General features: G+C 41.8%; 1 protein-coding gene across 2 annotated transcripts in view; it reads left to right on the plus strand.

The window, feature by feature from the left end:
* Window positions 1-17,943, plus strand: part of ANO9 (anoctamin 9) — an 84,218-nt gene that overhangs the window by 32,771 nt on the left and 33,504 nt on the right. For both annotated transcript variants that reach the window (XM_040328478.1, XM_040328479.1), the window contains exons 3-10: window positions 1,081-1,194; window positions 4,320-4,456; window positions 7,743-7,801; window positions 11,972-12,030; window positions 12,139-12,224; window positions 14,031-14,165; window positions 15,621-15,717; window positions 17,682-17,742. In XM_040328478.1, the coding sequence (XP_040184412.1) occupies window positions 1,081-1,194; window positions 4,320-4,456; window positions 7,743-7,801; window positions 11,972-12,030; window positions 12,139-12,224; window positions 14,031-14,165; window positions 15,621-15,717; window positions 17,682-17,742 (748 nt within the window). The remainder of the gene's footprint in view (window positions 1-1,080; window positions 1,195-4,319; window positions 4,457-7,742; window positions 7,802-11,971; window positions 12,031-12,138; window positions 12,225-14,030; window positions 14,166-15,620; window positions 15,718-17,681; window positions 17,743-17,943) is intronic.

The raw sequence follows: 17,943 nt of genomic DNA on the forward strand, positions 1-17,943 counted from the left end.
CGGCGTAGCGTAAATGGGCCGGCGTAAGCCTGCCTAATTCAAAGTAGGCAGGTAGTGGGCGTGTTGTATTAAAATGAATCGTGACCCCATGTAAATGAAGCGACGAACGAACGGCGCATGCGCGCGCATGCTCAGAATCACGTTGAATTTACTCCCTAAGATACGCCGGCTCAATTCATAAGACGCGAACGTAACCTACGCCCAGCCCCATTCACATACGACTTACGTAAAATCTGACGGCAGTTCTGATGTCCATACCCTAACATGACTTAGACCAACTATTTGGTGGTTTATCTTTATGCCGGACGTACGCCTTACGTAAACGGCGTAGCTTACTGAGACGGGCGCAAGTTTGTGAATCGGCGTATCTAGGTCATTTACATATTCGACGCGGAAATCAATGGAAGCGCCCAGAAATATGCACCCAAGATACGACAGCGTAGGAGACTTACGTCGGTCGTAGGAAGCCAAAATTCAGGCGTATCTTGTACTGTGAATACGGCACATAGATACAACGGCGCATCCGTGGACTTGCGCTGCGTATATAAAGATACATCGGCGCAAGTCTTTATGAATCCGGGCCTTGGTATCCACATATTACAAATCTCTGTTTAGCAGAGCTGAGACTGGGAAATGGAGAAACCTCACAAAAAGCTAATCAGCTGTGCTGCAGTGCTCATATGCTCAGAGTGACAGAAATTGGCTGATTAGCATGCTGCTTCTTCGCTCAATGTGCAGTCACAGGCTGGGGTGGGGAGGGGAACTAGCTGTATTAAAAAACAAACCTTTACAACCCTTTTAAACCCCTTTTAAATGAAGTAGAAAACAAGTCAAGTCTTCAGACTGGCTGTGCAAATCTCAGGAATGAGTGGACAGAAATACAAATGCTTTGACAGGTAAAAGAGCACCAGTCAGTCAGGTTGGGTATAATACTGTATGACTGTGAAAGGTATACCTGTGATGAAATGTGTGTGTGTGTGTGTGTGTGTATATATATATATATATATATATATATCCTCTTAATAAGGGGGTACATTATGTAACTATCATGAACTCCTGTATGTTTGTATATCTTCCCAGGAATTGAAATGGGACTTTGTGCTGGTATGCGATCAGAAGTCTTTCGATAGTGTGGAGGAGGAGAAGAGGCGGAAGTACATGTCCAAACTGGAAATGAGGCGCTTTAAGATAAAGGTTAGATTTCATTACACAGTGTAAGGAAGAGAAGCATTGATTTTTAAACTGGTTTAAAGCTGAACTCCAGGAATCGGATAAAATATACAGGATCTCACAAAAGTGAGTACACCCTTCACATTGTTGTATACATTTTAATTTTTTTATGTGACAACACTGAAGAAATTACACTTTTCTACAATGTAATGTAGTCAGTGTACAGCTTGTAAATTTGTTGCCCCCTCAAAATAACACAACACACAGTCATTAATGACTAAACCGCTGGCGACAAAAGTGAGTACACCCCTAAGTGAAAATGTCCAAATTTGGACCCAATTAGTCATTTTCCCTCCCGGTGTCATGTGACTTATTAGTGTTACAAGGTCTCAGTTGTAAATGGGAAGCATGTTAAAAAAAAAATTGTTGCTCTACATAAAGATGGCCTAGACTATAAGAAGACTGCCAAGACCCTGAAAATGAGATGCAGCACGGTGGTCAAGACCATACAGTGGTTTAACAGGACAGGTTCCACTCAGAACAGGCCTCACCATGGTCGACCAAAGAAGCTGAGTGCACGTGCTCAGCATCATATCCAGAGGTTGAAGGGGTGGGGGGGTCAGCCTGTCAGTGCTCAGACCATACGTGCCAGCATTGCTTCAGAGGTTGAAGGGGTGGGGGGGTCAGCCTGTCAGTGCTCAGACCATACGCCGCACACTGCACCAAATTGGTCTGCATGGCTATTGTCCCAGAAGGAAGCTTCTTCTAAAGATGATGCACAAGAAAGCCCACAAACAGTTTGCTGAAGACAAGCAGACTAAGGACAAGGATTACTAGAACCATGTCCTGTGGTCTGATGAGACCAAGATAAACTTATTTAGTTCAGATGGCGTCAAGTGTGTGTTGCGGCAACCAGGTGAGGAGTACAAAGACAAGTGTGTCTTGCCTACAGTCAAGCATGGTGGTGGGAGTGTCATGGTCTGGGGCTGAATAAGTGCTCCCGGTGTTTTGCCGATGAAGGTCCCCCCAGCGGATAATGACACCCCCTGTACTGCGCAGCGCTTGCACAGTACGAACCACAACAGAGCCACCGAAAATAGCCAAAGATGTAGAGCTGTGACTCAGCTGTACACGGCGCCTGCGCAATGACGACGAGGGGCAGGTGTATTCCTGTTATATCGTGTAAGGTGCAGATGGCTACAAAAAAGGTTGAATTTTAAATTGATGGGCAGAGCTGATAACTTGGGGGTGGTTTTAGCAATAAACTACACGTCTTTGTAGCCATCCGCCCCTTATACGATATAACAGTAATACACCCGCCCCTCGTTGTAATTGCGCAGTGTACAGCTGACTCACAGCTCTACATCTTCGGCTATTTTCGCCTGCTCTGTTGTGGTTCGTACTACGCAAGCGCTGTGCCTGCACAGTACATGGGGGTCATTACCTGCCGGGGGACCTTTTTTGGCAGGACACTGGCACTGGGGAGCTATAGTTCATAGAGGGAACCATGAATGCCAACATGTACTGTGACATACTGAAGCAGAGCATGATCCCCTCCCTTTGGAGACTGGGCCGCAGGGCAGTATTCCAACATAAGGACTCCAAACAAGCCTCTAAGATGACCACTGCCTTGCTAGAGAAACTGAGGGTAAAGGTGATGGACTGACCAAGCATGTCTCCAGACCTAAACCCTATTGAGCATCTGTGGGGCATCTTCAAACGGAAGGTGGAGGAGCGCAAGGTCTCTAACATCCACCAGCTCCGTGATGTCATCATGGAGGAGTGGAAGAGGACTACAGTGGCAACCTGTGAATCTCTGGTGAACTCCATGCCAAAGAGGGTTAAGGCAGTGCTGGAAAATAATGGTGGCCACACAAAATATTGACACTTTGGGCCCAATTTGGACATTTTCACTTAGGAGTGTACTTGCTTTTGTTGCCAGCGGTTTAGACATTGATGACTGTGTGAGTTATTTTGAGGGAACAACAAATATGCACTGTTATACAAGCTGTACACTCACTACTTTACATTGTAGCAAAGTGTAATTTCTTCAGTGTTGTCACATGAAAAGAAATAATCAAATATTTACAAAAATGTGGAGGGGTGTACTCACTTTTGTGAGATACTGTACCCTAGTAGTGCTCCACCCCCCCCCCCAGCACTGCAATGGTTAAATGCTATTTTTTTATCTAGAGCTGCATGGATTAAATGTATTATTTACCCTGTCCCTCGCTCTGGCTGTGGGCCATCCCTCGGCATTATCATGTACAGTGCAAGGCTATTGGCTCTGAATTGTATGTGAGAAGGGGAGAATGCAATGCTGCAATGGACCGATCGCACATCTGGAGGAACCCTACCGAAGCCAGGAATAAGGAAAGTAATACTCCATATCTCTGCACCCGCAGACTAGACATGTTTACACTGGGGCGGGGGGGCTCACTGCAATAGTACATTTCTTCTAATTCCCAGAGTTCAGCTTTAAGATGCTCCACCCAAGCATGCAATGTACGGTAAAAAGCATTTTAGCCGACCTTTTATTACACCATGCTTTGTATTTCTGGCCCATGACATTAAGGACATCTGACATTTGGCAGACTTTCCTAACCTGTTTGTTTTGGGTACTTGACTCAAAGCACTGAAGCCCGAGAGCCGGTGATCTGCCGATATGGTTCTGGCTAACGTGAAAGTTCCTGCGCAGGTGCAATCTGATCTGCCGATATGGTTCCGGCTAACGAGAAAGTTCCTTTAAGGACTGCGCAGGCGCAAACTTGCTGACGGACATCTCCAAACCTCAGCCGGCATCCAGGGCGACGTGGATTTTGAGGAAAGTGGCCAGTCGGCCTCAAGTCCTCGCTTCGCTCGGACGGCTCGCTCCGCTCGCTCGGCCTCCTGGCTCTTTTTTTAACATCCTCCCATCCACGGGGATGTTAAAGAATGAGCCTGGATGCCGGGCGAGGTTCGGAGATTTCCGTCGGCAAGTTTGCCCCTGCGCAGTCCTTGAAGGATCTTTCTCGTTAGGGGAACCTTAAGGACAAGTCGCCGGCACAGCAACCAGGCAACTTGCATTTTCTAAAGGAAGTTGCACCTTTTGTAATTTCTCTAATATCGGGTTTAATTTAAGAAAAGTTATAGATGTTTTGTCTTTTCAGAAAAGTAGAGATGGAAACAAGATCTTTTATGGTATCAGGGCACCTCCAGACATCTTTAGGAAATATGTCCGATTACTGAAGAACCCAGATCAAGGCACCCAGAACCTGAATACTGAACATGTCTCTGAAACCAGCAGGTAAGCAGTATGTGTTCTACTCTGTTACCAGTCCTTCCGAAAAAAAATAATAATAATTTTGATGTCAAATCCGGTTAGTAGATGACTTCTGATTGACTACATTCTGTTGGGTTTTGCTCAGTTAATTGAATGAACACTTCTACTATCTTTTTCTGTGTTCATATATTACTATTTTCTGTGTTCATATATTAAAAAGTATAATAAATGCAACTTGTAGCACTGACCAGTGGCCTATGGTTACACTTTTAGTGATAGTGGGTAATACCCATCCCATTCATTACTACTTCAGGTTCCTCAACCCAATTTGACCCTCAGGCCATGCCGGTATTTATCCACTTGGATGCTCAGGAGATGCTTCTCTATTCCCAGTGGTTCCAAGCCTAGTTCAATGGTCCCACTGAACACCCAACGTGGGGAAATGGGGACCTAGGTTCCTGTGCACATACACCCAGGGAAACCTTTCCTATCCTCATCAAGTAGGCCAGCCCTCCTCCACTAGACCACCACTCATTCCCAACCAGGATTGGTTGTAATGTCCACACTCCCCAGGTATTGCCTGTACCCTTATCTCAGTTGAATGAATAGATGACCATTCCAGCACTTATAGCGGCAGCATAAACCGTTACTTTACAGCTGTGTGCAAATTCTCACCAAGCCAAACTTTGCTTTCTAATGCTGATAGCCCCTACCAAACACATCACATTAAACAAACAGAAAATTGTATCCATAGTCTCTTTCCAAAAATATGGTAAAGTGTAGACATGTGCACTACCGGAAAAAAAATAGTTAATTTTCGTTTCATTCAGGGTTTTTTTTTTATTTTTTCCGGAAATCTAGAAATTCGCAAAATCTGAAATTTTCTGAATTTTTGATATTCGAATTTCAGATTTTTTAACTTCAACTTTTTGATTTTTCGAATTTCTGAAATTTCGATTTTCAGACATTTCGAAATTCCAAAATTTCCGAATTTTGATAATTCAGAAAATGAAAAATTCGAAATTTTGGAATTTAACAATTTTTTTTCAAAATTCGTTAACAAACAAATTCGGAACTAAACAAATTGCACATGTCAAAGTGTTCTAATGTACATTTTTTAACAACCACATAGCTACAGGATGGGGGTGCTGTGTTACTCACAAAACGGGTGTGAACATATCCTATTGTGATTACCATAGGTGTGCGCAGCCTATTGCATTAGGGTGTGTACCCCAAAGCTCACACACACATGAACACCACCTGCTGTTACAGGGAGGAGGCTCTCATAGTAGGAGACAGTTAATAGGGAGCATATTACCTTACACATTAAACACGGGTGTAATAGGTTCCTAAATTTGAACCTAGCCTTTATTATGATGGGGGCATTTACACTGGCCACTGGCACCCCCAATCACCCATCTGGTGCCACCCATGGATAATGCTAATGTACATGGAGTGAATAGGGTGTGCCCAGGCACACCTGGCACACCCTGGGCGCACGCCTATGGTGATTACCCTGTCTAGAAGGAAAGAGCATGTGCACACTCGGCACCCCACATCCTTCTCTTGTTGTGTCTCCCCACTTTAAAAAATCCTCACTCTTAAAACAGACCTCCGTCCCTCATCTGATAATACCCCAATACTGTTTTTTATGCATACATTTAACAAACCTTTAAAACTCAGATCTTGCCTCCTCCTTTGCTATATTCTACAAGATAATGCACCGCTCGTCCCCCCCCCCCCTCCACCTATCCCACATCATCATTTTTAAAAGATGACTTTGTTGGTGGCCAAATTCTTCTTCCTTGTTCTTTGCTGGTGTCATTTATGTTCTGTTGCATGCACCGTAAGAGATTGGGCTGGCTTGTTGTTGAACAGCAATAAGTAATTTTAGACCAGGTAGAAGATCTGACACATGCTTCATACGTCATCTGGGGGCAGTGTGTTATTCAGTATTGAGCATTCCCCGATCACATACGGCACATGTGCTATATCTCATATAACGCATGCACCATGCATGATCTGGAATAATTTGTTATTCAATGACAAAACACACTGATCTCGTGTGGTACATGTGCAAGGTCAGGTGAGGTTTCCCTGGAGGCTATATTGACGTGGCATGTCCATAGTGCACCAGTGTGGCCAGGGGGGCTATGTCACTCCTACCTCAGGGAAACTGGGGGAAAAGGGGTGGGGGTGCAAGGGTTTCCAAAAGTTCTTTCTACATTCATACTTGAGTGTAGCATATGCAAGCAAATTTTCAGTTCAGAGCTTTCGAGAGCCGATCATGACAGTTCATCTGATATTATTTTATCGGACATGCACGAAAATTTTCCTTGTACGATACCAGATCGTACGATTGTCGTTTAGTCAGTACAGTTGTCATCTGAAAATACAATACAAATACATCAAAAACCATTAGACAACACTTCCGATTATTTATTTTTTATTTTTAGTGACTTTAACCACTTTACCCCCGGACCATATTGCTGCCCAAAGACCAGAGTACTTTTTGCGATTCGGCACTGCGTCGCTTTAACTGACAATTGCGCGATCGTGCGACGTGGCTCCCAAACAAAATTGACGTCTTTTTTCCCCACAAATAGAGCTTTCTTTTGGTTGTATTTGATCACCTCTGCCGTTTTTAGTTTTTGCGCTATAAACAAAAATAGAGCGTCAATTTTGAAAAAATTTATATTTTTTACTTTTTGCTGTAATAAATATCCCCCAAAAATATATGAAAAAAACTTTTTTTTTCCTCAGTTTAGGCCGATACGTATTCTTCTACATATTTTTCGTTAAAAAAAAATCGCAATAAGCGTTTATTGATTGGTGTGCGCAAAAGTTATAGCGTTTACAAAATAGGAGATAGTTTCATGGCATTTTTATTAATATTTTTTTTTTTTACTAGTAATGGCGGTGATCAGCGTTTTTTTTCGGTACTGCGACATTATGGCGGACACTTCGGACACTTTGACACATTTTTGGGACCATTGGCATTTTTATAGTGATCAGTGCTATAAAAATGCATTGGATTACTATAAAAATGCCACTGGCAGTGAAGGGGTTAACACTAGGGGGCGGGGAAGGGGTTAAGTATGTTCCCTGGGTGTGTTCTAACTGTAGGGGGGTGGCCTCACTAGGGGAAATCACTGATCTTCTGTTCATACATTGATCAGCATTTCTCCTCCTGACAGGACCGGGAGCTGAAAAAAATATATACCTCCCGCCACCACTGTAAATTTTCTTTTAAGATCATGTACCCAAGGTAGAATGTGTTCCCACTGTTTTTATTTCTTATTTTTTATAGAATTCGCATTGTATATTTTATTCTACACAAAACCAGCATTGAAACCAAAGGCCAGAGCGGTAAGGAAAACTGCACACTTTACATTTCTTCTGAAGATTTGAACTTAAACTTTAATTAAGATAATTCAATTGACTACAAAGGAAGCACTTCAGAATTGCACTGATTATACCCAAGTGTAGAATGCAAATCTACAAAGTTGACTGCTGGTGCAGCACTTGGGGCTTACACTGATCATACCCAAATATTCGGTCTTAGATTACTAATCTAGAAACTGCACTGATTGTGTAGCTGCAGGGTATGATAAATGAATGGTCATATGTACAGTGTAAACTCTTGGATTTCTACACAAAGCTATACCTAAGCCTGGCCATAGGTAACCACTGACCTTGATCTCTTAAATTTGAATTCCTTCCAAGCAGCGGAATACACAGTTAAAGCATATGTGAACCTGCAAACTCCTTTGGAAATTTGTTCAGCCTGTATTGTGCAGCAAGAGGCACACCTGCCAGACAGCACAACCAGGTCTTTTATTACCTCACAGCCCAGTTCAGGACCTACCTCTGCCTATGATCGGACAATGAAGAACCACATTTTTTGTAATCTCCCCCAAGCATGTTGTAGTGGGAGTCTGCCAGTAGATGCACTAGTCTGTTCATCATAATCCAGTTTCAAACCCCCCCCCCCTTTTTTTTTGCTGTGGTTGGTTGCTTGACATGATTGCCTGAACCCCAAGATTTACAGGAGGTTCCCCCCAGACCTGCTACAATTCCCTGCTTCTACCATGCTCTGCTGCTTGAAAGGTAGGAGGGGACTCTGCTGGGCACACGTGATTTCAAGGTTGAACTAAGCTGGGTGTTCCTGGATGTGAGGGGGAAGTTCATTTTTCCTTTTTTCTTTTGTCTTTCTTTTTTCGTCCTTTTTTTTTTTTCTTTCTTTTTTTCTCTTTCTTTTTTTTTTCTTTCTTTGTTTCGTCCTTTTTTCTTTCTTTCTTTCTTTCTTTCTTTCTTTCTTTCTTTCTTTCTTTCTTTCTTTCTTTCTTTCTTTCTTTCTTTCTTTCTTTCTTTCTTTCTTTCTTTCTTCTTTCTTTCTTTCTTTCTTTCTTTCTTTCTTTCTTTCTTTCTTTCTTTCTTTCTTTCTTTCTTTCGTTTTCTTTCTTCTTTCTCTTCCTCTTCCTCCTCCATGTGATCCTTGTGCTGAAACTTTTGAACACCCTTACCATAGGAGATACTGCCCAATCAGTCTCTCTCCCCAAAAATGACATTTGTTTGGATCAGAGGTCAGAACAAGGCACACTGAATAACAGATTTACTGATGTTTACATAGTATGTCACATATAGACATGGGAGAGGAAGATCTCTGATGGTAGCAAAGTTGGAGGCCTCCCATAGACATGAGATTGTCACCTGATGTAACCAAAAACTGCTTGATCAGACAACTGTCTTATATTGTGTATGAATATTTAAAAATGCTGCAGAAAGTCCTATTTTCTAGAGTAAATCTGTATGGTTTAATATAGCACATAGGTTTGCTTTGCTTGTCGACCACAGTTTATGGCAGTGGTGTCTGGGTACATGCGGAGGCACCTTGGCACCCCCCCCCCCCAAAAAAGGATTATGGAAACACAAGGATATGTTGGTCATCTGAGTAGTCCTGTCTGCTAATGAACCCAAATACAGTAAAACCTTGGTTTGCGAGCATAATTCGTTTCAGAAACATGCTTGTAATCCAAAGCGCTTGTATATCAAAGTAAATTTCCCCATAAGAAATGGAAATTCAAATGATTCGGTCCACAACCATTTATTCATAGGTCATTAATAGTCCATTTAAAAAGATTATAGCAATGTGACCAGGTTGTATAACCATAAAATGTCCATCCACAAATGGAGGCCTCCACAAGGGGATTAGAAGCAAAATCCAGCAGGAGCTTCAGAGTATAAAAGAGAAGAGAGATGCCTGTAAGTGTAGCAATATGTTGGTAAATGTTGTTGTACCTTCATTAACCACTTATCTACCAGCCGCCGTCAATTGATGGCGGCATAGTAGCTCAGTTGTTCTGACAGGATGTCATATGACGTCCTCGTCTTTTAAAGCCACTAGGAGGCACGCGCGCACCCGCCGCGTTACTGGGAACACGATGCGCGTGCCCGATGGCCGCCGGGCACTTGCGATTGCCCAGTAACTGAGCAGGACTGTGGATCTGTGTGTGTAAACACAGAGATCCACGTCCTGTCAGGGAGAGGAGACCAATGCTGTGTCCCTTGTACATAGGGACACAGATCAGTCAGTCCCCTCCTCCTATAGTTAGTTTTTCTTTTTTTTTACCAAAAATATGTAGAAGAATATGTATCGGCCTGAACTGAGAAAAGATTTTTTTTTTTTAACCACTTCCCGACGGCCGTACGACTATATACGGCCGCCGGGTGGCTCTACTTCTCTGGGAGGCCGTGTTTTTACGGCCGCCCCTTTTCGCGTTCCCCGCGCGCACTCCCGAGCGCGCAGCGGGGAACTGCTGTGCTGGCCGTGTCCCTTGGACACAGCCAGTCACAGATCGCCGTGAACGGCCAATCGGAGCGGCCGTTTCCTAGGCGATCTGTGCGGCCAATGAGAGATGATCTCATATGTTTACATATGAGATCATCTCTCATTCCCGGCTCTCGCAGACAGCGGTGCTGTCAGGGGAGAGAGGAGACGGATCTGTGTCTCTTGTACATAGGGACACAGATCGGTCACCCCCCCAGTCACCCCCCCTCCCCCACAGTTAGAACACTAATTAGGATACACATTTAACCCCTTCCTCACCCCCTAGTGTTAACCCCTTCCCTGCCAGTCACATTTATACAGTAATTAGTGCATATTTATAGCACTGATTGCAGTATAAATGTGAATGGCGCCAAAAATGTGTCAAAAGTGTCCGATGTGTCCGCCATAACGTCGCAGTCCCAATAAAAATCGCAGATCGCCGCCATTTCTAGTAAAAAAATTTTTTTATACAGTAATTAGTGCATATTTATAGCACTGATTGCAGTATAAATGTGAATGGCGCCAAAAATGTGTCAAAAGTGTCCGATGTGTCCGCCATAACGTTGCAGTCCCAATAAAAATCGCAGATCGCCGCCATTTCTAGTAAAAAAAAAATTTATACAGTAATTAGTGCATATTTATAGCACTGATTGCAGTATAAATGTGAATGGCGCCAAAAACGTGTCAAAAGTGTCCGATGTGTCCGCCATAACGTCGCAGTCCCAATAAAAATCGCAGATCGCCGCCATTTCTAGTAAAAAAAAAAAAATAATAATAATAATTCTGTCCCTTATTTTGTAGGCGCTATAACTTTTGCGCAAACCAGTCGCTTATTGCGATTTTTTTTTTTTTTTTTTTTACTAAAAATATGTAGAATACGTATCGGCCTAGACTGAGGATAAAAAAAAACGTAAAAAAAAAAAATTGAGCTATTTATTATAGCAACAAGTAAAAATATTTATTTTTTTTTCAAAATTGTCGCTCTATTTTTGTTTATAGCTCAAAAAATAAAAACCACAGAGGTGATCAAATACCACCAAAAGAAAGCTCTATTTGTGGGGAAAAAAGGACGTTAATTTTGTTTTCGAGCTACGTCGCACGACCGCGCAATTGTCAGTTAAAGCGACGCAGTGCCGAATCGCAAAAAGTCCTCTGGTCAGGAAGGGGTTTAAGTGCCCAGTAAGGAAGTGGTTAAATGGGATATTTATTATAGCACAAAGGAAAACATGTTGTGTTTTGTTTTTTTTTTGTTTTTTTTTTTTTTTTAAAATTGACGCTCTTATTTTGTTAATAGCACACAAAATAAAAACCGCACAGGCGATCAAATACCACCAAAAGAAAGCTCTATTTGTGGGAAAAAAAGGACGTCAATTTTGTTTGGGAGCCGCGACGCAGTGCCGGAAGCTGAAATTTTGCCTGGGCAGGAAGGGGGTATATGTGCACAGTAAGCAAGTGGTTAAATGTAACCATATTGCTACACTTCTCTTTTATACTCAGTTGTGACATGATGCTACTTCTATATAAAGTCAAAATTTATAAAATTTTGCTTGTCTTGCAAAACGCTCTCACGCCAAGTTACTCTCAAACCAAGGTTTTACTCTGTTATTGTCACTGGTAACCTTTCTTTGCCTTATCAAAAAAAAAATCTGAATCCTAATGTGATTTCCTACTACTCTTGACATCTAACCACGGCCTGTTTTTTCTTTCAGAAACTCTTGATGACTTGATAAAGAGTGGCGTTTTTGAGACCGCTTTCCCACTTCACTCTGTGAGTGTAACATTGTATATTAGTGTGATGATCACACATTCAGTAAATTGTATATACATATGTGGTTGTGCATTGATTGGATCACCGTTTTTATTCTTTGCCTCTTAGCTGGAAGAGGCTCTCGGCAAGCAGTTGAAGCAAAAGTGGGCAAGATGGCGGGATGTCATCTATATACAGCCTGTGAAAGAGATCAGGTGATAGAGGGGTCTTGTTTGGATATTTTGGGTTTCCGAGTTTCTTCAGTGCCTTTTGTAATACAGTTGTTGCCAGATTTAGTAGTGTTGGGGGGGGGGGGGGGGTACACATAAAATTAAAATGAAAGTGGTGTTTGTGACTGTGGCTGGCAATAAAGCTCAATACAATTTTTTTTTTTTTTAAAAATACTGTTTTTGAGTAACGTAGCTTAAAAAGGTGGATAAATGGACTCGACAAGATCCAAAGCGGTGGTCTAAATTCTGATATTTTTTGCAAAAAAATTTATTTATTTAGTTATTCCCGAAACTTGTTTTTATATAGTTTCGTTAAAAAAATGCATTCGTTCTAAAATCCGAATTAAGATCGAATCATCTGTCATTGATGGCTTATGGTGTCTGTCGAATGTTCTAAGAAGATTCGACGGAGCAGCTAAACTGCACATCGAATCGTACATTTCCGGTCGAATGTTCCGCCTACAAGCTATAGAAGAATTCTAATGTTGTATGACTAGTAATAATTATATTTATAAATTATTATTACTAGTCAACCAACATTCAAATTCTTCTATAGCCTATGGTCCGAAAATTTGATCGGAAATGTACGATTGCAGCGTCGTACAGTTTAGCTGCTTGTCGAAACTTCTTAGAACTTTCGACAGACACCATAAGCCTTCAATGACAGATTCAAAGTTTTTATGTTTTTCGCTGCTTCGTCGAATCTTCGTCGTCCATGTCGAATGGTCTACCCCAACACTCTCTATAATGTTGAATCTTTTCCTCTCTATGTCAAATCTTTCCTCTCTATGTAGAATAATCTAGGACAAACAGAGTTAAGGTTAGGCACATTCGACTGCAGGTTCGATAGACACAGATTGCTATTGTCAGCACCATGTCGAATCTCCTATCTATATCGAACTGTTGTAGCAACGAAAATAAAGCATTTTTTTATATCGGATCTTTCGGATTCTGCACGTTCATTTTCGTTTGTTAAAACGATGACGAAAATACTAAAAATTCGGACGAAAATGCATTCGGACGAATGCACATGTGTAGTACCTACAGGTAAGCCTACAATAAAGCTTACCTGGCTGTAGGTACTGTGAATATCTCCTAAACTTGTCGTTATCGGCGCGTGCCTCCTGAAGGCTCGGCTTGCAGTGCTGGTTTTCTGCTGTAAACTCCAACTCGCCAAAATCTAAAACCGCAATGATTTGTCTGTTTTCACACAACACCGGTACATGATGAGCTGGTTGCTTTGACAGAACACCAGGAAAGGAGGAAAAAAGTTGTCGATGCCTTGGAGGCAGACATCTTCTTGGTTAGTATCAGACAGACTGACAATGGGTGCTCATTTTTGGTGTACCGTATTGTACACGCTGCCGGTGTTCTGTAAAGACAGACAACTCGTCAATCTCCACTATTGCTGCTGGTCAGTCACCAGAAGCGACATGGTTGGTGCCCGCAAACCCAGAAGAAATGTCAGCCTTGAGTGGGCCTGCACCGCTGGAATGGCTTTATTGTTGAGTAAGTATTTCTTAACGTGCTAGTATGCGATGCAGGGTTGTGTGTGTTTGTTTTTTTATTATTATTTAGCGGTTTACAACTGCTTTTAAGGCACCTTCAACATTCTCTTGAAGGACTCCAGGATTCCAATACAATAGACTGAATAAGGCACTATGTTAAATGCATAACTGGATTGAATTTGAGGGCATTTTTTTATCTATTTGGGTTCTAGCTTCTAAACTTATTGATCAGACCATAACTTCAATTACTAATTTTGGCTATGTTTTATAATTCTTCCTACAGAGAATATTTTGGAGAGAAGGTGGCCCTCTACTTTGCATGGCTTGGATGGTACACCCTCATGCTTTTTCCCGCAGCTCTTGTTGGAATGGCGGTATTTTTTTATGGATTTATGCATTTCAATAGCAGCCAAATAAGGTACGCACTGGTGTCCTACAGCAAGGTCTGTATATTCTCTATCATACGAAACCGACTCTTTATTTTCAGTGGGTCTTTAAAACAGAGGCACCAGTCCACAAAAGGATATAGGGAAACTGGAGAAAGTGCAGAGAAGGGCAACCAAACTTATAAGAGGCATGGAGGAGCTCGGCTATGAGAAAAGATTATCGTATTTGCCGGCGTATAAGGCAGCTGGGCATATAAGACGGCCCTCTAATATTCAGCTTAAAACGTTGGTTTTGTGCTCTACTCACTGTATAAGACAACCCTCTTGTGCGGTAGTAATGTGTTACTCAAAAACGAAGGGGCCGCAGATTGGAGTAACAACCTCTGCCAATCCAAGCAGGCTACATAATATAGCCTGCTCGGATTGGCAGAGGTTGTTACTCCAATCCGAGCAGGCTCTAGTCATCAACAGAGTGCATCGCCCACCAGGATTGGCTGAGCAGCGCATATACAGAATACATACAGCTTTACAGAGCACCCGGCGGGCTGATATCCATCGGGCTGCTGCTGTTCAATTACGGTGTAAAAGGTCGTCTTATACGCCGGAAAATACGGTAGCTGAACTGAATTTACTTTTTCTTGAGAAGAGGTGATGAGGGGGGATATGATCACCATCTATAAATATATAGGCGGTCTATATAGTGAACTTGGTTTAGCATCATTCATTTTAAGGTCATTACAGAGGACAAGGGGGCACTCTCTACATCGGTAGGAAAAGGGATTAAGCCTCCACATATGGAAAGGCTTTGTTAGAGTAAGAGTTGTGAAAATGTGGAATAGACTCCCTCAAGAATTAGTTCTGGCCAGCTCAGTAGATTTATTTATTTTTTTTAAAAGCACACATTCTCATTCTGCAAATGCTATTTGCCTGGCTGTTATGCTGATCACCTTGATTCAGAGAATTGAATGCACAAACCGAGCAAACATTAGTTGATAGGAGCTTCCCTTTCTTTTCTCCCCATGTACGCATTTGTTCCAGGTCAGTAACACCAAGTATTCAAGGCATATAATTAAGCTGGCCATTTATTGTAGGATTTCCCTATCAATTCCCCTACCCCCCTGGTGGAATCTTTCTTTGCTGACTATTGGCACCCGCAGCTGTCAGAATGCCTAAACAATGGCTGCCAAGCTCCTAGTTTTTTAGGCCAAAGGATATTGGGCAGGGGGATGCCGACAGTTGCTTGAATTTTAGCTGGTTCATCAGCAACCAGACAAAATTTGCTCATGATATGGTCAGCTTTAGCGTTACAGCCAGGTGACTATCATTTTTTAAGTGATCACAGTGGCAGCCTCCATACAGTATATCCTTAGGAAATGTTTATTCTAAGCAATTGAATTAGCTTGCTGCCTACATCATCTGTTCAGTGTAAAATTGTAATTTATTTGTGAAATCGAATGTATCCAAATGCTGTTATGTTTTCTCTTTAGCCAGGAGATCTGCAAAGCAAACACAACCTTGATGTGTCCGCTCTGTGATCAAAATTGCCCCTACTGGCCCTTGTCAGATACCTGCACATATGCAAAGGTAAGATCCAAAGCTAAGACAAGCATGGGATTCTTGGAGGGACTGGGATCCTTTTGGCCTGGGGGACAAATAAAAATGTCATGGTAGATACAGATCCACATCTTCAAAGATCGGCTTCTTTTGCAGCTGTTGGCATTTGGTCATATGTCATCTCAGAGCCAAAAAGGAAGTTGGTGCTGAAAGACTTCCCTTTTCAAGATGTTCTGATCTGAATGGAGATGTAGCTATATAACACTCTCCAGCAGGGCCGGGACAAGGGGTGGCTGCCCTGGGCACTGCGTTATCATGTTAGGTGGGGGGGGGGCACAACAAGGAGATTGGGGGGGGATTTGTGTTGAGAAGGGGAATTTGAGGGGCAGCAGGGGATAAGACTTATTCTAAGAGGGTACATTTAGGGAGATGTGCTAGGAGTGGTGATTTCGGGGAATCTGTGTTTGGGAGGGGGATGGAAAAGACATTTGAGGGGTAGAGGATTTGTGCTAGGAGGGGGAATTTTTATTTTTATTTTTTCTGGGGGATAGTATTTGTGCTAGGGGCATATGGGGAAAGATAGGCTTTGAGCTGGGGGGGGGGGAGATTTGCACTGGGGAGAGCATGTCAATTAGTGTTCACTTGGATTTTTGTTGGGGGGTAGCGTTATTTGTGCTGGGGGCATAAGGGGAGAGGAGGGATTTGTACTGGGAGGAGGGGGGGTGAGCGTGCTGATTTGTCCTCCCCTTTTTTTTTTTTTTTTTTTTTTTTTGATGGGACGGGATTTTCGCTGACATATAATGCTGACAATAACATCTTGAGGGGGGCAGAGGGGGAACGTGCAATTTGACATAGTCACCCTTGGCTCTAGATTACCTTTTCCCGGCACTGCTCTCCAGGTGTTACTAACTGCAGATTCAGCTTGGACTGAGTGGTGATATATTTACACTCGGTCCCAAGACCCAACATATATTTTTAGGACTGCTCCTAGCCCAGTCTTCCCCTAAAACACATTGGATAAATATCACGTTTGGTGAACTTGTCTCCCCCCCCCCTTTTTTTTTCTGTAATAATTTATTTCTTCCACCTCTCTTACAGTCTGCTCTCTGCATGAATTCTTGAAATCAGATCGATATGTATTGTTACCATATTCTATTGTTAATCTTCATTATGCATGCTTTGCAGCTTAACCTAATATGAGTTTTAATTTATTATATAAAAATAATAAATTAAAATAAATCTGGAGAGTTTTTTTATAATGCACTGACCTATAAAAGCACAAAAGCATGGTCTCCAACCCATTCTTGTTATTTCTGGGGAAGAAAGTTTCATTCGAAAACTGACAATTAGTTTCAAGTGAAAAAATATTGACCTGTTCATTCAATTCTATTCTCTTCATAGATGAGATGATTATATTATATTTCAATTAACTTCAGTTCTCAATTACTTGTCATCAAATAGCTGCCATGAAGCTATGATTATGACACTTCATGTTTCATAATCTTATCCTACAATCCGCTAGGTTATCTATTTTCATTTACATTTAGAAGGGTTACTTTCCTGAATGATTACGCCTTTTTCTACTATACTATTGTACATGTTCTGTTAATGGAATATCTATTTATATTATATTATTGTATATGCTCTGTTAATGGAATTTTGGTGATAATTATAAAATTCAATAAAATATTTGAAACCGAAAAAAGAGGAATTTGTCTGGTATGATGTAACTAGGCTTCAGATGGAGAGCACCGTTTAATTACTGCACATACCTTACACAACTAGTACATAAATAAGAACACCCTCTAAGTTTACCATTTTTTCCTGGTGGAGTTAAACATGTTTTGTCACCTCCCCTGACTCGCTTTGATATACGAGTGCTTTGGATTACAAGCATTCTTCTAGAACTAATTATGCTCGTTATCTAAGGTATTACTGTATGTTTTATTTATTTTTTTATTTTATTTTTTCTGACCAAGTTTTTCCTCCTACAGGTGACACATTTATTTGACAATGAAGGCACAGTATTCTTTGCAATGTTTATGGCAGTCTGGGGTAAGTATAACAAATATATACATCTATTTTAAAGACATGGATGAGCCGAATGAACATATTTGGGATAGATTAGAGCAGAGCCAGGCCTTCTCGTCCAACATTGGTGCCTGACCTAAAAAATGTGCTTCTGGAAGAATGGTCAAACATTCCCATAAACGCACTCCTAAACCTTGTGGACGGCCTTTCCAGAAGAGTTGAAGC

The sequence above is a fragment of the Rana temporaria genome, chromosome 11 (assembly GCF_905171775.1).
Source record: "Rana temporaria chromosome 11, aRanTem1.1, whole genome shotgun sequence".
Taxonomy (NCBI): Eukaryota; Metazoa; Chordata; class Amphibia; order Anura; family Ranidae; genus Rana; species Rana temporaria.